Source organism: Desmodus rotundus, chromosome 12 (assembly GCF_022682495.2).
Source record: "Desmodus rotundus isolate HL8 chromosome 12, HLdesRot8A.1, whole genome shotgun sequence".
Classification (NCBI taxonomy): domain Eukaryota; kingdom Metazoa; phylum Chordata; class Mammalia; order Chiroptera; family Phyllostomidae; genus Desmodus; species Desmodus rotundus.
The window spans coordinates 64339979-64362503 of record NC_071398.1 but is presented as its reverse complement, the minus strand read 5'-3'; the positions used below and the strand labels follow the sequence as shown (position 1 = coordinate 64362503).

The following is a 22525-nucleotide window of genomic DNA, read 5'->3' as shown; positions in this document are numbered from 1 at the left end:
ATACCCTAGGCCACCTTCCTACGTTTCCATAGCCACCGGGGCCGTGCCCTTATCCTCAACCGCCATAGAAAGCCTCAAATGAGTCTGCATAGGGCGCTGATTAAGTGTGTCTCAGGTTCCCACTTAATTAAGTGGACGCTCCTTCCTGGCAGATGCTCGGATAACCACCGGGAGCGGGGCGCCAGCGGAGCACGTCACCTGGCATCTGGAGTAAAGAAGGTCCTTGGTTCCGGGGGAGAGTGGGGACGTGCTCCCACTGACCCCGACGGCGTCCCAACCCCCGCCAGTCTCCGCTCGGGGTCCTACTGGAGACCTCTAACGCCCCCTGCTGGGGCTCGCCCGCCCTCTGCAGGCCCCGCCTCAGCCCCGCCCCCATAGGCCCCGCCCCCGGCCCCTAGCGCTCCACCCCCACCCGGCCGGCTCCCGCCGCTCCCGGCACTCAATAGCCGGCCTGGGAACTCTCGATCCCGCCGCTGGGGCTGCAGCATGGGGCGCTTCCGCGGGGGCCTTCGGTGCATCAAGTACCTGCTGCTCGGCTTCAACCTGCTATTCTGGGTGAGACTGGTAGCCAAGAGGGCCGGGCAGGGAGGGGGCCGGGTGGGGACGCGGGGCCGGTGACCCCAGGGCTCTGATCGCCGCGGCGTCCTAGCCGGGCTCCAGGAGAAGGCAGGGTGTTCCAAACGGCGGAGGTGAGAAAAAGGCAGACAAAGAGGGAGAAGAGGGATGGAGAAGGAGAGAATGGTAAGAGAGACACTGAGCAAGGAGAAATGGTGAGAAGGGGGAGACACCGTGGGCTCTTCCCTTTGAGGAACCTCCCCGCCTGGGTTTTCGTCTCGCAGCTGGTGACTCCAGGTGCGGAGACGTTGGCCTCTCCTCGCCTCCTGGGGGTTCGGCTCCCCTCCAGCCGTGCACACACCCCCTTCTCGCTCTCCTCCCCACTGGAGCCCGGGCCTGGCCAGGGCGTTGGGAGAGGAGACCCTCCCTGCACTGGGGCTGCCGGAGGTGGTGCCCCCGTGAGTCCACACACTTGCAGGGGGGCTGTGATGGTTTTGTGCCAGAAATTGGGGGTAGGAGAGAAAATGGTATAGGAGGGGGAGAGGGTCGTCCTTTTTATGAGTATTAGGGAGAGGTCCCGCTGAATGACAAGAGGCGGTGATGCTCTTCTCTAAAGGGGACCGGCGGAAGGGAGGGGCGGCAGCATCTCCCCCAACCCCCAAAACGCAGCCTCTGCTCCATACTAATGCTCCCAGGGATGATCTCATTCAACTTTGCATTGAATGAACAACATTCTCGGGACTAGTGGTCCACTGAGAGACAGAGCCATGACCCCTGTCTCCTATATTACTGGGACAAGACTAGGGCTAGACCATCCCTAGTTCCCTAGATACACCATCTCAAGCCCTAAAGGGCTGTGGGACAAGGTCTGAAAATTGTCTGGTTTGCACATCCCTTCTTGGGCTTCCTAAGAGAATGCCAGCCAGTGTAACTGCTCAGAGAGACCCAGAAGGAAAATACAGATCTTGCTTTGGGTGAAGAAGTTCTTAGAGCCAGGAGGGAGCGGCAGGGCCCTGGGTGCTTTGAAACAACTGGGATGGAGGAGGTGGCGGTTGTCCTAACCACCTAACCAGGAGGAGATGGTTGCTCTGGGGAGGTTGTCTTCCTGTGACTGCAGCTAATTAATTATTGAATGATGGGCTCTGCTTGTGTCTGCCAATCCATTAGCCCAGATGCCTGGATGACTCCAGCAACTCAAGCTCTCAGAGGCCAACTTGCCATCTTCAGCATCCTTCATCACATCATCAAGGTGTGAAGAAAGTAGCCCAAAGACAGCCCCTGAATTTTAAAAATATGCATGGCTTTTGTACGCCTAGGCATTTCCGCCCAGCATACTACAGGGAGGGGTATTTCTAAAGGCCTCTACGCTGTGCTTTTGAATAGCCTGGCTTAATTTCAAAAGCTGTGCATTATAAGTGTCATGCTTCAGTGACACCCTTCACTCTCACTGCTTACAAATTCGAAAGGAGTTCTATATGAGCCTGAGAAGGCTTGGTTTGGTGCCTGTTTAGTGCCTGACATTGTGCCAGCCTTTCCAGGGATAATGGGAGGCATTATTGAATGTTTTCAATGTGTCAGGGACAGTACTATGCACACTGCATTCATTATCACACTTAATCCTCACAACACTCCTAATGTGCACACTATTATTATCCCCGTTTTTACAGATGAGGAAACAGAGGCTCAAATGGGAGCTTGCCCAAGGTCACACAGCTAGTGAGTAGTGACTCAGACTCAGCCTGCTTGCTGCTAAGCCCTGTGGCACATTACACTCCTAACCTGTGGTTTCCTGGACCAGCAGCATCAGCATCCCTGGGAACTTGTCAGAAATACACATTTTCAACCCATTCCAGGGCTGCTGAATCCGAAACGCTGGGGGAGGGACCCAGTCAGCTATTTTAACGGTCTTCCAGATAATTCTGATTCATGCTCCTTTGAGAGCCACTCTGTTAAACAATTATTAAATAGGCATTATAAAGATGATTTATACTTATAAATATAAATATATATGTAATTTACAAATATAAAGCACTGTTCTCTAAGCTGCCAATCTAGTTGAGGAAGTGAGACCAGTGCACATAGAAAAACAACAAACAAAATGGACAGTGTAAAATCGAGTGACAAATTTCACACCTCTGACCAGAAAGTCAGTAAGGGAAGTAGGAAGGAAGCGATGTCTGAGAGTCTAGCAGAGTTAGACACCGCCTTTCACTTACATGATCGAATGAAGGAGATTAGCAAAAGGTCCACAGCGGTAATGAGGAGTCGGGACAGTTCTCCTGAAGAAGGGGACATGTAAGCTGAACCAAGGGACCTAGAGGATGCTTGTGTACAGAGACGAGGGGGTGACACTGCCCACCAGCAGAGGAGCAGAGCAAGGGCACGTGTGACCACCATGCGACGATGGGTCGGGCTTATGTGCAGAGACCCCAAGTGAGGTGCACTTAAGCAACTTATTCCGACTTCCGGTCCTCTGTTTCCCATCTGCACAATTAGGGTAACAGAATTGTTGAGAAGATTAAAAGGAAATAGGGAAAGTATCTGAGCGCACCTGCCTATGGGCCTAGTATACAGTAAGTGCTCGAAAAGTATTATTATTGACTGCCTGGCACATAGGAAGCATTCAGTAAAAGTTAGCTCTCTTTCCCTAATCTCTTAATGTTGGGAAATTCTGTGTATTTGCCAAGTGACATGCAGTTTGTCTTCATTTTAGGATAACTATACATTATCTTCTTAATCTGGGTTTGTGGATGTTCCCCACTAGAACTTAGAACATTCTGAGAGGAGGGATTTTTCTTCCCATTCTATTTGTGGCTGCGTGTCTAGAAAAGTGCCCAGCACATGGGAGGCACTCGATAAATGTCTGTAGAATGAATAAATGAATGTGCAGGTTAGAGGGCTTGGTACAAATGGCCTTCTCAGTTTGCACAGACAGTCAATTCTTACCTTTATCTGGAGGACTGAGACCTTCTCTTTCTGCTCATTACTTACTGATTTGTTCTGTGTTTGCACAGACTGAGCCCAGGAGGGGAATATGGGGCCTTCCTGTCTCCCAGTTCCCAGGGGGAGGGGTCCCAAGGGTCTCGCAATAGCAGCTGCCATAGGCAGCTTTCCCGAGTCTATACTGCACAACCAAAGGGAAAGGGGCTAACTGAACCAGACAGCTAATGATTCAGGGGAAAACGACTGTTTGGGGTAAATTACCTAGATACCTACCTCCACTGTAACTGAGGGAACCCTTTTCCAGAAAAGCCCCACCCTGGCTTCTGAAGTTGTTTTTTCCTGGTTAGAGGAGTTCGTGGGAAGTGTGGGGAGGGGGCGAGGGCGGGGGACAGTTTCCCTGGAAGGATAGGCTTTAGCTGGGACTTCAGTGTAATGTTTACGCACACCCTTAGATGCCCGGGCACCTGCCCTTCTGAGGTATCTGGTCCCCCGCTCTGCAACAGCGCTCCCTTCCTGTCAGGAACTCACCAGAAGGCAGGCACAGAGGCAGGGTTGGGGTATGTTTTGCGATCCGCAATTTGACAAATTGATTTGCAACCTCCTTCTGGCAGGTTGGTTTACATTTCCTTAGGCTGTGCCTCTGGTTTTGTAAACATTTAACTAGATCCTGCCAAGGCAGGCACAGCACTCCCTGGCCCAGGGCCACTGGCTGGATGCACCATTGAATTTTACACAACAAAAGTAAAGCCTAGCCTTGCACCTTCCCTAAGTTAATTTCTGTTGTCATGGTTGGTGTCTGACATGAAAGAAACCCTTCCCAACATCTGTCAGGCCTAAATCCGGACACTACAATCAGATGGCCTAGCATATTCCCATGCCTTTCACTGAAAGCACCTTCAGTTTTTCCTCCGTTGCATAGCAATAGAAATAACACACCGCAGTCCATCCAGCCACAGATGTTGGCTTAAAGAAAAACCTCGGCACTGTTTATCCCTTGGTTTATTGTTGTATTTTAAGCGTTTTCCTATCATTGTGCTGTGCGTTCAAACTACCCACCAACAGGAAGCAGGACTGTTCATTGTTGAAAGTCAGATGCCATATATGGCTTGTTTGAAGTCACCTTCTTTCCCTCTTACCATGATTAATGCAGCTTGGGGGTTTCACTGAGTGATGCCTGACAGGTGCTGTTAGGAAAGACAGTGTCACGTGGCCGTAGGAGTGAAAGACGGTTGAGTCTCCTGAAGCTTACAGAGGTTGCCTCCTCCTCTTCCCCATATTTCTTTCAAACAATAACTTCAGAGCTCCTACATGCAAGGAAAGACTGGTTTAAAAAGTACCTGAAGAAGGTATTCTTTGGGGTCCACTCAAAAGCTACACTACCCCGGAAGGCAGATAGGAATTCCCTTGGCCTTGTTGCAGGATAGTCCTTATTTCTGATTTCCGTCAAGGTGGGAAGAGAGTGGCAGTGGCAAGTCTCCCCTAATGTGGACGAGAGGGCCGGGTGTTGGGAGGGGCAAGGACTCGCCGACAGGGTCCAGTCTGCAGAGGCTGGAGCTCTAGTTCCAGTCATCTGGTAGACCTGAGGCAGGTCTAGGCAGGTGGCAAATCATTTCTAGGAATTCAGAGCCTGCAAGGTGGACACTGGCAGCGCACCGCCGGGGGCTGTTCCTGGCTGTACTATTTACTTGCGAGGGGAGCTTGGTTAGCAAGTTGTTCGGTCTCTTTGAGCCTCAGTTACCTCACCCATAAAATGGACATGTTCAAGTACCAACAACAATCTATGGTCTTAGTGCAGATCAGTAAATATGTTTAAAGTAGCAAATATAGACTCAACGTACGATATTAGTGGCAGTCGTATTTAAACACTGGAAGCACAAGGGGGAAAGTAGACTCCAGAATCCAAGAGGTTCATAAAGGTAAAGGGAACTGGGAAACAGGCACCCCAGGTCTAACCCACCAAGCTAAGTGGCAAGAGTCCTGGAGCTTATCGAAGGTGTGAGCCGTAAGGAGAGATCCCTTCCTCAGCAGTTAGTCACTCGGCAAACATGTGCTGACCTCTACCATGTGCTCGCCACCCTGCCAAGGGCTGGGCATCAGAAATGATTAAGACACAGTCCTTGATCTTGAGACACGTGTACCTTTCTCTCTGTAAAGTCTTTGCTCCATGAGGGCAGGGCGTGTGCTGTGCTGGCGGCTTCCTCCTCCCATCCCTCAGCACCAAGAGGGGGCTTCACAGTCACCGGCAAGGCCCCCACAACGGGGCTGTGTGCACTGACCCAGCACAGGAACTGTTTGTCCCCTGCCCTGCCTCTGCGTTGCCAGGGGGAAGCCAGTGGGTGGCAGTGGGAAGATCTTGGTGATTACTGTCACCCAGCCTTTAATGTGAATACAGGTCACTTGGGGCTCTTGTTCAAATACGTGTTCTGACTCCGGAGGTCTCATTTCTCAAAGCCCCCATGAAGCTGTTGGTCCAGGGAACACACTCTGAGACCCCTGAGTGGTGTGTGGCCTGACGTGGTCCCAGAACCTCCGGTGGCTCTCGTTTCTGAATGGCACAGGGAGAGCCCTTCCTCTTAGCCTGCTCTCCTGGCTTTCCTTAACTCCAGTTATCACTTCGCCATTATTATTTTAAGGCTTTATTTTTTACATTAAAACTCGATGGTTTATAGAATTATGCAAAATGCAAAATGTCCTTTGCATTTCACTGTGTTACTCTAGAACATCACCCGCGTAGTGTCTTTGGGTCTCCAACCGTGTGTGACAAAAGAGAACATAACCTCCATCCACCACCTTAAAATTGACAGTTAATATCACTACAGGGCTGTTCCCCTAAAGCAAGTGATGCTGCACTGCCCACTGAGGTAGCGCCTGTCATAGTCACTGAGGATTTACAGAGAAGGGACTGAGAAAGAGGCCGGTAAGATGAGAATATCAGATGGGCTGAGAGCACATCGTACAGATGGGGAGAGGGGACCTGGGCCCACCTTCTTCATCCTGTTCAGATTTAATTGGGGATAAAATTAATAATACTAATAAAATGCATATGTTGTGTTTGTTCACAAAGTGCTTTCATGTGCACTATCCCATTTGATCGTGAATCACAACAGCCCTGTGAAACAATAGAATTATTCCCCTTTTACAGATGTAGAAGCTGAAAGTCAGGCATAGTAGGTGAGATGTCAGAGACCAAAGAGCTAGTTAGAGAGAAGCAAAGCCAAGATCCACACCTAGGTCTTCCGCTTTTTTTTTTTTTTTTAATCCTCACTTGAGGATATGTTTCTATTGATTTTTTCTTGTTTTAGAGAGAGAGAAACATCGGTGTCAGAGAGAAACATTGACTGGTTGCCTCCTGCATGCACCCTGACTGGGGATTGGACCCGCAACCTTTTGGTGTATGGGATGATGCTCTAATCAACTGAGCCACTCGGTCAGGCCTGGTCTTCTAATTTAAAACCCAGTGTTCTTTTCACTGTGTTAACTTATAAGGGCGTGGGGAATGTAAAGTATGAGAAATGCTACCAGCTTGGGAAATGGGAAGTCTGTGACCAGGAGATTATATCCAGTGTTGGATTTAGTCCTGACGCATTCCAGAAATGTAGGTGCAAAGGGATGCATAAAACACCCCGGATCAGTTTAAGGCCAAGGAAAAGCAAGATGGGAGTTGAGAACGGGTGTGTATGAAGAGACTTCATTTCATTAGCAAACACTTGAAGAAGAATAGTTACCATTATATTAATAGAAGCTATGAGCTGGCAGCTTTCCTAAGCCCATTTTATCCTCACAGTGACCCTCAGTTGTTGTCACCCCCAGGGAGACTTGCCCAGGGACTCAGAGCCAGCCAGTGACAGCTGGGCTTCTGTGTGTGGCCCCAGACTCTGGTTTTAACCCCTCCGAGTCTGCAGACTAATGGGAGAGAAGGTTGAATGAGCTCTGATGAGCGTGTGAAGTCCGGACCTGCGCTCTCCAAAATCGTGGCCATGCCATTAACCACGTGAAGCCACCAAAATGAATTAACATGAAAAGAAATTCAATGTTCATCTCCTAAGTCTCACTAGCCACATGTCACGTGCTCAATAACCATTGCTGGCTAGTGGCTACAGGACTGGGTACACAGAGGGAGAAACTTATGTTTATGCCATTGGAGAAAGTTCTATGGAATAGCTCTTGACTAAATATAGTTATTCTTTAGCTCATAAATTGTTTTCTCCTATTTTTCTCTTACGGGTCTTGTAAAAACTGTAAAACCAAAGAGAAGGAGGGGACATAGTTTCTGGAAAGAGGCACCAGCATAACTAGAAGGTTTAGAAAATTCAGGGAATTTCAGCTGTCATGGAAGGAGTGTGGACCTAACACCAGAGTTAGTAGAGGAAGGCAGTAGAGGGCTAAGTTCTTACCGTCGTGGGAGTGGTATTTCCTCTCTAGGGTAGGGTTAAGTTTCAGTCTGAATGTAACATCAGGGAACCTACCATCATAACAACACTAAGGGCCGGGCACTCACTGTTCTGAGTGTGCAATGTGAATTCATTTCATCTCCTTAGGGAGGCACTATTATTACCTCCACTTTGCAGTTGAGGAAGCTGAGGATGAGAGAGATTACGTGACTTGTCCAAGACCACAGACTAGTAAATGGCAGAGCCTGATGCCAACCCAGCAGGGCTAGGGCCCCGTGTTGATCCACTACAGCCACTCAACACCACAACGCTGTACATGTGGATGCTTCTGCTATTATCCTGTCTAAAGGCATCGTTACTCAGTCTGAGCTCAGAAGAGGTAACATTTTCTAGAAGAGCAGTTGGCAAATGTTCCAAAGTGCGTGCCAGGCCTTATCCTCCCCATCATAACAGGGAAAGTCAGCTAGTAAACTGGAGAATCTGGCAGGGCTGGCAAAGCCCCCCAGTGGGGCAGGGACAGGGGCCTTGGAAGCTGTTGCCGCTCATCCAGGAAGCACCCCCCCCTGCTCTCCTGTGTGCGCTCAGATCCGTCCAATCCCCTGTGTGGCCAGGCGCTCCCTGCCTTCAGGACCACTAAGATTTCTGGTGAAACTGCTGTTAAGAAAAATCTGTTTGGAACACCAAGCTAGCCTTTCATGATTTTTACTGGATTCCATCCAAGCTAACTTTTTAATAAACAAAGAGTTTTCACTTGTTCCAATCTAACCTGAGTTCTACTGAAACACATTTTTTTCTTCCTTTGTCTCTCTGTGATAACTAAAACTGGGTGTGGTCCTTGTTACTGCTTGACATTTAAGAATCCTGTTTATCTGCTCGAGTCGTTCTCTCAGACTATCTTGAAAGATATTAGGATACAACATAAGTATTTTTTAATGTCCTGTCTTTGTTGACATAAAGCTCGATACAGATGAGATGTTACGGTAGTCAGTGTAGCCCTCAGGTAAGTGTTTACTGAGGGAGTGAACCTGGGACAAGAGCCAGCTGCATGCTGCAAGGAGGAAGTCGGGGAAACATACAAAAGGCCATTACTGTCCCCCTGGAGCTCGTCCCCTGGGTGAGGGAAGGCAGACATGGGGTTTAAGTCGCTTGGGTGCCTGGGTGGATGAGATTTCAGTCCCCTGTGTATTTGCTCTCCACTTGATGAAGCCATCTGCTCACTGGGATCATTAACTGTAGGCCATGATATTTCTTTTGCTATATGAAAACTAGACATCTATCATTTTTTTTCTCCTCATTCTTGCTGCTCTCTCCTCACCAGCCACTTTCCCTATATTTCTTGAGAGAAAAAGCATTACATATAACCATGGAATAAATACAACTCACTTCCCACTACTTATATTTAAGTTTTCTGCTTTATCATTCACAGCAAGCTTTACATCAGCTTAGTTTCCTTCCCCTGAGCTTGGTGTCCCCCCAGCACCCCTTTTCTGCCTCCTAGCAATGTCACTTGACCCATGCAAGTCAAGTTTATAACCAGTAGTTCCCAACCTTTTTGGCACCGGGGACTGGTTTTGTGGAAGACAATTTTTCCATGGACTGGGGTGGGGGGAATGGTTTCAGGATGATTCAAGTACATTACATGCAAGCTCACCTCCTGCTGTGTGGCCCAGTTCCTAACAGGCCTGGACCAGTAGCGGTCCACAGCCCGGAGGTTGGGGACACTTGTTTACAACAACCTGAACAGAAGACGGGCCATTCAGCACAAACACATAGCCTGATGTTCTTTCCAGGATGCATAGAACACTCCAGATTCTGTCGTGGTTTGGAGTGCTGACCCCTCCCATCTGTGAAGCACTGATTGGTTTATAAATAAGTCCCTACCTGAGGAAGTCTTTGAGGGATTTCTCAGCATGGGCTTGTTCCTAGGAAATTACTAGGAGGGAATCGTAGGGAATCAGAAACATGGGTATCTAACCAGCGCATTGCCAGCTAACAGCCGTCTCATCACGCGCTGCCAGGGTGCCTGGTCCCACCTCACCAGTCCGAGGCTGCGACAGGGCAGCCAGGCTCCTCCAAGCAGGTTTGCACGAATGTCTTATGGCATTTGGCTCTTGTATTTCTTGACAAAATCCTTGATTTTGATAACATGCTGTCGGAATCCTTGCCTTGCTTCCACGGCAGAGTAAGATGAAAATGCTGGGAGCTGGCTTTCCTCTTCAAGAAAATTAGTATCATCTTCCAGAGCAAATGCGCTCCTGCCTTATGGCCGCTAAAAGGATGCAACTGCACCACCCTCGGGGTATCAGAAAGCTGCGTGCACCTGCACAGGCACTGGGACCTGCTACACGACTCCGTCGGGGAGGACGATTGCCACCAAGAGTGTTGCATTAACTTCGGAGCTTTTAGTGGAAACTGTAGGATTGACGTGTCATTTCCAACTCTGTGTACCCTCATCCCAAAGAGGAGAGCGCAAGTGATTGGGTCGTGTATGCACATGGTATTCACCCTGGAGAAGCAGAAGACAGTATTGACTGTTCGTTCTTCCATCTAGGTGCTCCGTGTGTGCTGCGGTAATTGTACTAAATGTTCATGTGCTTCTGCCTGTAAAAGGCGTGCATAGGTTCATTCTCTGTGTCCACGTATGATGCGAAGCACACGTCCTCGCAGGCTTAGGAAGCACTGAACTGACACTACACGCTCTAATTTGTTTTGCGTTTCTGTGGGAAAGTCTTTTTGCTGAGTATATTCAACAGTGTGTTCACACAGCACCTTCCGAGTGGTCTGTGCAGTGTTTCCCGGGTGCAAATGAATTTGCAACCGTACTTTGCAAGGTGTCCCCTTGAAGAGCTGTGAGGAAGGTTGTTAGAAATCACTCCTATCAGCCTGTCTGAGGTCCCGTTGCCATTAAGAAAATAAATACCATTCATTGGGTGGCTTAAACAACAGGAAGGTATTTCTCACGGTCATGGAGGCTTTAAGTCCAAGATCAAGGTGCTCAGCTGGTTTGGTTCCTGGTGAGAGCCCTCTTTCTGGCTCACAGATGGCTGCCTGCTCTTGTGTCAGAGGGAGAGAGGGGGAGGGGTGAAAGAGGAGGAGGCATGAGAGAAATATAAGAGCACTGATCCCATCTTGAGGGCTCTGCCCTCATGACCGCATCCAAAACTTATCATCTCCTAAAGCCCCACCTCCAGATACCATCTCCTAGGGGGTTAGGACTGAAACACAGGAACCTGAAGGGCAGGCACAACTGAGTCCACAGCCCTCCATTCATTGACTTAGCAGGTGCCTGTTGGGAGCCTGCTGTCCAAGGCAGCATGGCCGGCGCTCGGGGCCAGCAACACAGACCCTGTCTCTGCCCTCTCGCAGCTCAAGACTTAATTTAAAAAATTACAGAAATGCTTATAGGACACAGGGGGGAAGGCACGTACCCTAAGCCAGGTACGCATCACAGAGGAAGTGACATCTGAACTGAGAACTCTGTCTGCGTGGGTGTGAGCGAGGTGGGCAGGGAGGGGAGCTTTCTAAGCTGGCGCAGTGGCTGCAAGTAGGAGAAAGAACTGAAATTGTGTGACTAGAGCATCTCGGGACAATTCATTGTGTCTCCCATCGAGGTAAAAGCAAGTGCTGTCTGAGAGCTTCCCCCAGTGATGCTTTCTACCCAAGGGGACCTTTCAGCTGGGCTGCCATCAGAAAGCAGAGCAGCATGTGTTTGCTCTTTGAGGTCAGCGCTGGCCAGCCTCCCTGGGGGTGGGTGTGCTGCGGGTGGGTGGGGGAAGCTGGGTGGACAGGAGGTCTGGGCAATAATATTTGCATTTTTGTATCTTTGAACTGCATCCCTCCAACTTAGTGCCATCCAAAGAACCATGTTTGTGATTTATGAAACTTTTTTAAGTGAAAAATATATGTCCTTAAGATAGAGCATTTCATCAGCAATCCCAGGAAAGTATAAATAGAGTACAGTAAAATAAAACTGAAATCCATTAACAAGTTCTGCTTCTTGCTAAATGACTTATTTCTGCTTTTTTTTTTTTTTTCATTTCTAGAAAGAAGGGAAGGAAGGGAGAGAGGGAGAGAAGCATCTGGCCCACAGCCCAGGCACGTGCCCTGCCTGGGAATCAAACTGGCAACCTTTTGATTCACAGGCCGGCACTCAAACCACTAAGCCTCACCAGCCAGGGCAGGTAGCCATTTCTTAGAGGAAACTTCTTGTCCACCAGTTTGCTTTAAATGCTTTCTAATCAGGTCTGTGTCCTCTCCTCCCCTACTTTAGTTTTAGAACACAAACTGTCTTCTCTAAAAACATATGCTTATAATTCGCAACTTATATAAAGTTAGCTACTGAAATAACTTGCCCATGGAAACGCATAATATAATTGTATCTAGTGAGCCCCTAGCTAATGCTATGGATTGATGTGTCCTTGTCCCGTTCACTGCTATGTTTTCATCTTTTTTTTTCTATTTTACTGCTTTCCTCTTTTTCAATATCGGGCACAATTTTGCCCTCAAACTCCGGTTTGATCACACTTTCTGAGAGCCTGATGCACAGTGGGTGCTCAGAAAAGAAATGATGACATGAACAGTGATAATCTGACATCTTCTGACGGGCCCGTTCTGTGACTGAGTCTTTACCTGCAGGGTGAGTGTCCCTCCTGGGCCACCCAGTGGGACTCAGCTCTCCGTGAGCCCCTGAGATCCTCCAGAGGAGGAACCAGGTCTTCCTTACCTATGAGTCCTTGGCTCCCAGTTCACAGTAGATGTTCAATAAATGTTTATAAAGTGATTAACATCCAAGCCCAACTCCTGCGGCTGCATGGAAAAAGCCCGTTCCTAGAAAAACAACAATATTACTGGTGACAATTACCAGGCAAAGGAAGCATGGGGTGGAGGCTGGAGGGCTTCGAGCAGAAGGGTTAAAATTTAGGAGTCGAGGGGACTGCAGGCTTCACGCAGTTCATTCCATAAACCTTCTTTCCCAGGGTGTGGGACACATAGAGCAATGGGACTCAATGGCAGTGGACTTGTTCACCTTGTTCTTACCTGGGCTAGTCTTGGTGTGAGTCTTTTTCAAATAATTTCTAGTAGAGCAACCAAAGCCCAGCAGACAGAGAGTCATTCAAGAGCCCTAGAGGAACCGCAAGTTAGAAAGGGCTTCTTTGGCGACACATCTCTGTTGATGCCACTTTCCAAAGCAGTGACCACTGTTGTCGCAAGCAGCCCAGGCCTGGCCAGGTCCGCCCCCAGTGTCCAGGGCACAGCAAGCAGCTGCAGGCAGGAGGATTCCCTCCGCTCAGTGATGACGTTCAGCTAAGCCACAGTTTCCTTGACTTAGGAGGAAACCCGTGTGGTTTGGGGTTGAGGGGGCGTGGATAAGCAAAGTGCAGATATTTTCTCATTGTCCCGTGGCTTTAAATTGCAACCTCTCTTTTAATTTTCCATTATGCATCAAACACGTCTGTGCCAGCAGCGGGCAAATGTATTCCATCTGGGAGGATGATCCAGACAGCTATAAATTAGAGTTTGTGTACAGAGATGCCAGAAATGTGGCCACATGTAGGGTGTCCCGGGGACCAGTCACCTCCTCCACAGTCTGCTCGGTGGCTGCAAGCCTTGGCCTGACGCCTCTGTCAACAGATTTCACTTTGCACTTGGAAACTGTCTTTCCATCAAGTTGCCACAGAGACGGGAGGGCAGGGGCGCCTCTGAGGCTCTGCTGGGCACACCCGCCCCAGGCAGGATCCCACACTCCCAGGACGGTGCTTTCCCAAGGGTATCACTGTCTTTCCTGCACCTGAAACAGCAATGACCTTGAAGTTGGTTTCCTCCCAAACTAGGCATGACCCAAGAAAATTCTCCCCACTTTGTCTTGATTGAACAAACTACCATATCATGCTTTTTTTTTTAATCCTCACCTGTGGACATTTTTCATTGCTTTCAGAGAGAGGAGGAGGAAGAGAGAAAGGGAGAGAAAGGTCAATGCAAGAGAGAAGCATTGATTGGTTGCCTCCGGTATGCACCCAGACTGGCTGTATGCACCCAGACTGGAGATGGAATTGCAACCTAGGCATGTGCCCCAACCCGGAATCGAACCCGCAACCCTTCAGTTACAGGATGATGCTCCAACCAACTGAGCCAGCCACACTGGCCAGGACCCATAGCATGCTTTAAAAAAAAAAACATTTTAAAACTCATAAGACTAATGTATGCTTCATACAGAAAACTTAGAAAATATAGTGAAAAGAAAAAGTCACATGTAATCCCACCCTTCGAAGATATTGTTAATGTTTTAGCATGATTTCTTTCAATATTTTTCCATGCCATGCTACCCTTTTTTAAAAATGCAAAAATCTCTTCAAGCTGGTTGAGCCCAGTTCCTTCAACTGTCGCTCTCACATTATCCAGTTAGTGCTCTCCTCTGAGCCCTGGAAACACTTAGTTATTCCACATTAGAGACTCCAGCTGGTAGGACTGTCGCTCCGGCTCCTCCTGGCTGAAGTCATGCTGCGCCAAAAGGCCTGGCCACAGAGGGGCTCAGCCTTGTGGGGACAGAGGGTGAAGGACAAAGCCCTCATATAACTCCAGCCAGGGAACCCCAAAGGGTAGTACCAGGCTTTACAAACAGCCCCACAGATAGACGGGCCCCCTGGACCGAGGGCTGTGCAGGCTCCTGACCTCAATGTCATTTTTCCTACTCAACATCTGTGTCGTGGACCGTGTCCTGTCTTCCTTCCAGGGCAGTGGCAGCCTCTGCCCTGTGCGTCTGGCGATCGGCCAGGGCAGCCCAACACCGACTGGAGGGGTGTGCAGAAACGCGGGAAGGCTATTTTTACATCTTTGCTTCCTGTCCCCTGGTGCCTTGAGTCCAGAAGGTGCCCAGGGAACGTTGGCAGATCAACTGATGCTATGCAACTCAAGATGAGCGTTTGGTGGACAGAGGGGACGCTGGGGCTGCAGCCTGCTGGCCGGCAGTCACGACAGTCCTGTGGTGGCAGAAAAGGACTCCCAGCTTTGCTGCTCAGCCTCATGAAGCCCTCAGAGTGGCCGAGGGGAAGCAGACGAGGCTCGACCCCTGCCAGCCTGCCCGGCCACTGCCCGCACCAGCCACTCAGCCTCACCGTGAGCTGCACGGCGCACAGACCATACTTCTTCAGAAAATTATTTTTTCCTTTCTCACTTTCCATGGAAACTCAAAATAGCAACCAAAGAAAAAAATGGTCAAGCTCCCTCCCTGCCTGCAAAACCATCCCCAGGGCAGTGCAGTGACCGTGGAGGCCCCGGGGGAGGGAAGGGAGGTTTCCAGATGCCTCTAAAACAGCTTTCTCGCTGGGCTCTGCCCAGGGCGCTCATGAGGTGTGGGCAGGTCTGAGGTGGGTGTGTTTGCTTCCAGTTCAGAGAGGCGGGTTCCCCCCAGGTCTTGGAGTTCATCTTGCTCTTGGTGACCCAGCATCTGAAACACAGTCCCCTCTCACTGTGGTATTGGTCAGGAGGTCCAAAATGCCCTGCAAGGGACAGTAAGGCAGGGCACAGATGCCTTCCAGGGGGACCGTTACTGGAAAGTTCTTTTTCTTTTAAGTATTTTTTATTGATTATGCTATTTCAGTTTTCCCAATTTTCCCCCTTTATCCCCCCTCTGCCCTGCACCCCCAACCCTCCAGCATTCCCCCCCCCTTAGTTCATGTCCATGGGTTGTACATATAAGTTCTTTGAGTTCTCTGTTTCCTACACCTTTTTTTATCTCCCCCCATCTATTTTATGCCTACTAATTATGCTGCTTCTTCCCTGTACCTTTCCCCCCCCCATTCCTCCCTTCCCCCTCCCCACTGGAATCCCTCCATGTGATGTCCATTTCTCTGATTCTGTTCCTGTTCTGGCTGTTTGCTTAGTTCTTATTTTCATTGTTTTTCTTTTCTTTTAGGTTCATTTGTTGATAGTTGTGAGTTTGCTATCATTTTACTGTTCATATTTTTGATCTTCTTTTTCTTAGATAAGTCCCTTCAATGTTTCCTATAATAATGGCTTGGTGATGATGAACTCCTTTAACTTGACCTTATCTGGGAAGCACTTTATCTGCCCTTCCATTTTAAATGAAAGCTTTGCTGGATAGAGTCATCCTGGATGTAGGTCCTTGCCTTTCATGATGCAAGGGGAAAGGAGAAAGTTACCTACAAAGGGGTGCCCATTAGGATGTCAGCTGATTTCTCCAAAAAAAACCTTGCAGGCAACAAGGGGCTGGAAAGAAGTATTTGAAGCCATGGAACATTCTTTTTGAGATGCCTTCCAGGCTGCACAGAGCTGTGTATGCCCCATAACCCAGGGCAGCCAGCCAGACGGGGGAAATGCTGCACTTGGAATCAGGAACTCCAATTCTAATATCACGTCAGGGACCTGGGGGCTCTGAGCACTTCATGTCACCCCCACCCCCACCCCAGTGAAATGGGAAGTCTGTGGCCTTCCAGCCCCAGTGTCCTGGGCCCCTGGCTCGCTCCTGGGCTGCACACACGCTCCCCTTCCATTCCTTTTAAAGCTCTGGCATTCACTTTCAGCTGGCAGGGTCAGCTGTCATCGCTTTTGGACTGTGGTTTCGATTCGGCGGCACCATGAAGGATTTCTCCTCGGAGGACAAGTCCCCAGAGTACTTCTACATGGGTGAGTGACATTAGCTTCCCTAAGTTTTAGCTTGGGCTGCCCTGGAGGCTTAGGGCAGACCTGTCCCTGGACTGCTGGGAAGGGGACCAGAACGGACAGAGGGAAAGAGATCGAGAGAAGCCTGAGCCCCTGAAGAACCCCCTTCTCCTGCGGTGGGGAGATGGGATCCAGGTCGGGGAGGGCCCTGCCCCCCTCCCCTGCCTGCCCCTCACACGGTTCGGTTCACCCCTCTGCTCTCCACAATCAAGAAAGACCCGTGCAGAAGACTGGCCCACAGTGCTTCTTTCAGCCACTTCAAGAAAAGAATGTGACTATAATTCATTTCCAAAGACTTAGAAACTCCATTCTGCGCCCCCCACCCAGTGAAGGGGGTGTGCCCTAGCTGGTTACTCAGTCTTCCGTTTGGGGTGCCCACAGACTCTGAGAGAAACATAATTCAAAATGAGGACACATTTCAGGGTTTGGAGGTGCTAACCTCCTTCCGTGACCAGGGACTGCAGAGGGCTGGGGAGGGAGGGCAGGGCTGCCTGGGAGAGGCCTCAGTGGGGGAGGGGCAACAACCCGCCTCCCCACAGCTGTAGTATGGGGTGAGGGGTGTCAGGGAGGGTGCAGCCTCCCATTCTGAGACAACATGATAAGTTGGGGCTGAGCATTTCCCCCGGGTTCAGAGCCCTCTCTCCATCTGCTTCTAGTCCTCCTCTGTGGCTTTTTCTCATTCTACAGTTACGTGCCCCTAGGCTCTAGATTTCAAAATGCCCAAGATGGTGCTCAGTACAGGGGTGGCCCTGTGTGACCGGCTGCTTTTAGATCCACGCAGCCATAGTGTATACACTTCAGTTGCTTATGGTGACCTCTGTGCTTGGGGTGAAGCAGGATCCTGCAGAGATCATTTGTTCCAAACCCCAAGAAGAGCAGAGCTATTTCCCAGGAGGGACCAGTGTCCAGGCCCCACTGAAAGCCAGGGACATCCTTGTGAGGGCCACTGCCATCTGTGTTACCACCTCTTCCCATCACCTTCCCACCCCGTTCCCTCCTGCAACAGAAAGCCCACTAAAAGATGGGTGACAATAAGGAACCCACGTTTTATCAAATCTTAGATTCAGTCTTTTGTCAGTACTCAATTATTTTAACTTCCACTAAGAAAAGAAATTCTGCCACTTTAACTAACGTATCATAAAACATGCATCCTAATTTCAGAAACGCTCAAATGTAAAATTGATGAGATGTGGTAAAAGGAGTGTGGAGATGGGGCGTCTTCAGATTTGGCTCAGGGTTGTTTTTCAGGTTTCTACTCGCCACCCATGGGACAACATCAAACGTGTCCCCTCAGGATTACAAAATAGCTGCTGTGGTTCCAAGCATCATACCCTCATACAGCAGCATCCAAAGGAGAAAAAAGGAAGGTTCACCTCATGTGGCCCTTTTTAGGAATGAATAAAACCTTTGTCAGGAGTCCCCAGCAGACTTCCCCTTGCAGCTGGTTGGCCAGGATCGCACTGGGAGTTCATACCTTAGCCGTCAAGGCCAAGAGGAGAATTACTATGACTGCCTCTGACTAATCGGAGTCACTCTGGGCCTGGAAAAGGGCCCAGGCTCCCCAGACAAAAGTGTCTCTGACACTTAGACCAAATCAGGGTTTTGTTACAAGGAAGAAGCAGAGGAATTTGCCATCCTACTTAACCCTGAAATGCTCTTTCTTTCCACCCACACAGTTTCCAGGGGGTATCCACCCTTCCATCCAAAATCTCACATGCATATTTAGCATATTCTTTCTTCCTTGAGGAACTGCTGGCTCTGAAAACCTCCTCAGAAGCATTCCCCTCACCCAGAGCAGACCCTGAGTGCCCCCGGCCCAAGCTCAGCCTGTCCTCAGCCAGCCCCATCCCCAGGAACCTTCCAGCTCATCCCAGGGACACACAGGAGCGGTTTGGGGCAGGCAGAGGAATGGATCTTCCCTCATTCTGCTGATATTCCAGGACCTGCTTGTTTCATCACTTTTCCTGTGATTTCTAATTCCACCTTAGCATGGTCACACTCGTTGCCCACTGGATTGACCACAGCAAAGTTTAATCTGGTTTTCTTGGGTTCACGCCTCTCCAGACATATAGGACACACACCACAATCAGTAGCAGACAAGAGACTCCAGCTTGTGTTAAGTGCCAGTGAGTGGCACAGACACGACCACTGAATTAAGCGTGAGAGGGAACACTGCGGGCTGGCGGGGCAAGCCTCTGGTGGAGGGGCGCTTGAGCTGGGCCTGGGAGGACAGAGCGGTTCCAGGGAGCCTGAGTCAGGGAGAGCCCAGCTCAGGACTCTGAGTCAGCACGGCAAGGCGACGGCAGGCAGCTCTCATCCTCTCCCTGGTCTGGGGCAAGTCTGGCTGATTGTTCGGGATGCTCCTGTGGGGGAGTCTTCTTAACCTGGCTCCTCCCAGCCATTCAAAACTGCTGCTTAAGGTGAACATCATTCTCTCCCGGCTATGGCTTCCGTTACTTGATGTCCTAACATGAGGTCGGTCCCCGAAAACTGCGGCTGTCCTTTGCTCCTAAAATTCAGGCATGTTGGCGTTGAGGGTGTCTGTCTGCTCTTCGAATGCTGTGTGTCTCAGTCCTCAGGTGTGACTCCCAAGACTTTCCACCCAGAGCTGCATTCCGCCCTAGGGTGCATGGGGAGGAGTCCACCTCGGTTAGAACCAAAACGTGGGAAACATCCGCCCGTTCAGTTACAGTCAGACATTCTCTTTCGGGTTTTTGGAACAGCTAAGTGCCTAACACCAGCCACCACACCACCAAGCTTGAGATTGAAAGACTTAAATCTCTGTAATGTGATTTCTGAGCTTGAACTGAAAATGTTCAGCCACAGTAAAGAAAACCCATTTTAAAACACCATGAAATCCTAGGTTGTGTGAAAAACGCGAGAGGCTGCCTCCCTTCAAATGGTAATGAATGCCTGGCTGTCTAAAAATCTCTCCATGGTTATTTTAATTTGGGGATTTTGGTTATGCATTCAAGCAGGGGTGCCTCTACTCTTTCCAATTTTTTTTTTCTGTAGGCTCCTCTGTTTGGGAAAAAATAGAACCTACCCATGGGTACATCAGCCAGCATCTAGAGTCCTGGGCTCTGCGGTCACACAAAAAAGTATGAGAACCCGGGACTTGCCCCACGTAACCTGCCATCTATTTGAAGAGACTCACGGACATAGCTATTTAAATAGAAACGACTGTGTGACTAGATGCCAACGAGGTGGCATTCGCAGTGGGAGCATCAGGGTCTCTGGAAACTGGTGTGGCAAGAAGGAGCTGAGCCAGGTGTGAAAGAGCAGACTGCGGTCAGTGGAGAGGACGAAGAATGAGGACTGCAGAGGTTATAGGGCGAGATGACACACGGCCGGTCTGTGGGACAGTGGCTAGCAGCCCGGCTGGGCAGAGCTCTCTCCGTGGCATGTACAGGGCTGGGGCGTGGTGGGAGGTAAGACTACAGATGCTGGGGAGGGAGGGAGGACAAGCATACAGGGCTTTGAATGTTTGGGTTAGTTAATTTGCTGAGGAGTAGAAGACTAATGTAGGGTTTGGGGGAGGTATGATCTCACTGCAATTTTCAAGAGATTATTCCGGCAGCAACAGAATGAGAGGGGAGTCACAGAACAGAAAAGAACACTCTAGATTGAGTAGGAGAGGGTACAGGGGGATAAATGGTGATGGGAGGAGACTTGACTTGGGGTGGTGAACACACAGTACAATATACAGGTGATGTGTTATGGAATTGTGCACCTGAAACCTGTATAGTTTTATTAACCAATGTCACCCCAGTAAATTCAATAAAAAAGAAAAAGAAAAGAACTAGCTAGGCCGCTGCTGCAGTCAGGCATAAGGGCGTGACCCCTGATGGCTGCATAGGAATTGTGATGAAAGGAACAGAGACGAGAAACATGATTAAACACTACTATCAAGCATCATTAAAGTCAGCAACAGAAGGAATCAGAACAACAAATGCCATCAGTAACAGAAACAAGGCCAGCTGTGGCAAGTCACGACTTTTAGATGGGAACCTGGGTTATTACACTCATAAGCGTCCTGTTCAACCAGAGAGAGGGCACACGTGTGAACAGGGGGTGACAGGGGGGTGCAAGCCCGAAGCCAGCCCAGGGAGCAGCCTCTGTCCGCTCTGCTCCAGCAACAACGTGTGAAAAGCACGACCACAGGTGGAGATTCGGGTCCCGCCTAAGAAAACCTTTCTGACGATTTGATAAATCGGAGAGGCTCCGATGAATGAAAGTGAACTCACCTCTTCAACGGTACTTAATGTACCCCTAATGGGGCGAAATCGAAACGGGGTGCGTGTCCATTCAGGAGGGTCCTGTGCTGAGCGGGGGTCAACCAGCTCCAGACAAACATCCTGATCCCATTTTCTAACCTAAAGCAACGTGAACTGCTGGTGTGCAAGAAACGTCGTATCTTTATGGACATGTCTTTAGGACTTTTCTCACCACAGATCACGGACACTTGACTCAAACCACCTTGAGCAAAACAGAAATTTCTTGACTCACATAACTGAAAAGTCCAGGACCGGCACTGGTCTCTGGGACACAGGAGATGCAATTGGATCCAGTCCACTGCCATCTCTGAGCTCTGCTTTCCTTTGGCTCCATTCTGGGCAGGTTCCCTCTACACTCAATAAAACGGCTGCCTGCCGCTCCAGGTGGCACCACCCGAGCACCTCTGGCAACAAAAGTCCAAGCCAAGTCCCGAGCCACCTGCCTCTCGTTGGCAATCTGGGGTCCTGTGCTCGTTCCCAAGCCAGTCATTGCGGCCAGCTGGTCGGGGTGGTCTCATGGGCTGAAGCCTCACCCCTGCCTCGGAGCTGGAGCCATTCGGCCCACTCAAACCACAGGGACTGAGAGTCACCGGAGTTCGCTCCTCTCATGGAGAGGAAGAGGAAGTGAACTCTGGGTGGGAAAACGACAATCCACACTGCGGGCCTGAGTCCCTCTTGCTTGTGTTTGGTGGCCTGGGACAGGATGTGGGTTTGCTCACCCTCATTCTCCCTTGTCAGCCACACCTCCCCTCTGCAAGTCAGCCCTTGAGTAGCTGGTGGTGAAGGCACCTGTGGTCCGTGCTCCAAGTTCAGGACGATGGGTTGCCATAGAATCTTAGCACCAGGCAGAAATAAGGAGACTAGGGGCCAGACGGGCAAGCCACAGGGGGCTGTCAGTCAGCCGTGGATCCCCAGCTCTTCGTGGTGACTGCTGATGCCCAGGCCTGTGCCTGTCCATGTGAAATCAGAAGTGGACCTTTTCTCCACTTCAAATTCTCCTTATAATATAAAGAAATCAAGCAGTATACATGTTCATAGAAATTGTTATTTCCTTCCTCAATAAATAATTTTCCAAATAAGAAAGATACCTGCTCTGTAGCAATAAAACAAGAAGAAAAATACACCAGGATACAATTTATGGCCTTGCAGAGCAAACAGTGTGAGGTTACAGGACTTTGAAAAAGAAGCAGGCCTGGTTTTGGGAAAACCTCACTTCGGGTCACAGGGTACTGTTCACTGATCTGGGTGTTTTCTTTTCAGAATAGGTTCCAGAACAATCAACCCATTAACTCTTATCGCCCCTTTGTTAAAAAGTGCTTGTGGACAAGCTTGGCATAGTCAAATAGGGGCTCAGGACCTAGGGCCCCGTCTCCCAGAGGGACCTCCTGAAGACACATGGTCCAGCCCCCTGGGGCAGATCACCACCATATACTGTAGGAGAAATCCTTCCATCTTGGGGGGTGGGGGGTGCTTCCCTTTCTGGGACCCTCGTTTCTTCCTCTTTGCTGATGGACAGAGGGTCACTTCTTGGGATAAAGGCCTGGGCATGACTTCACCACCAAGGGATGGGCTGAGTGGATCCAGCCGTGAGGGGGTTGGGAATGAGGACGGGCAGTGAGGCAGTTAGACAGACCGCTGCCCGCTGCCCCTTCCCGAGGCCTGGAGGCCAGTCTGGGTGCC

At 49.8% G+C, this 22525-nt stretch overlaps 1 protein-coding gene across 1 annotated transcript in view; it reads left to right on the top strand.

The window, feature by feature from the left end:
* The first annotated feature begins 423 nt into the window (after positions 1-423).
* TSPAN2 (tetraspanin 2) overlaps positions 424-22525 on the top strand; it is a 40179-nt gene continuing 18077 nt past the window's right edge. Inside the window, exons 1-2 of the mRNA XM_024570666.3 lie at positions 424-555; positions 16430-16532. Of these exons, the coding sequence (XP_024426434.2) occupies positions 487-555; positions 16430-16532 (172 nt within the window). The 5' untranslated portion in view covers positions 424-486. The remainder of the gene's footprint in view (positions 556-16429; positions 16533-22525) is intronic.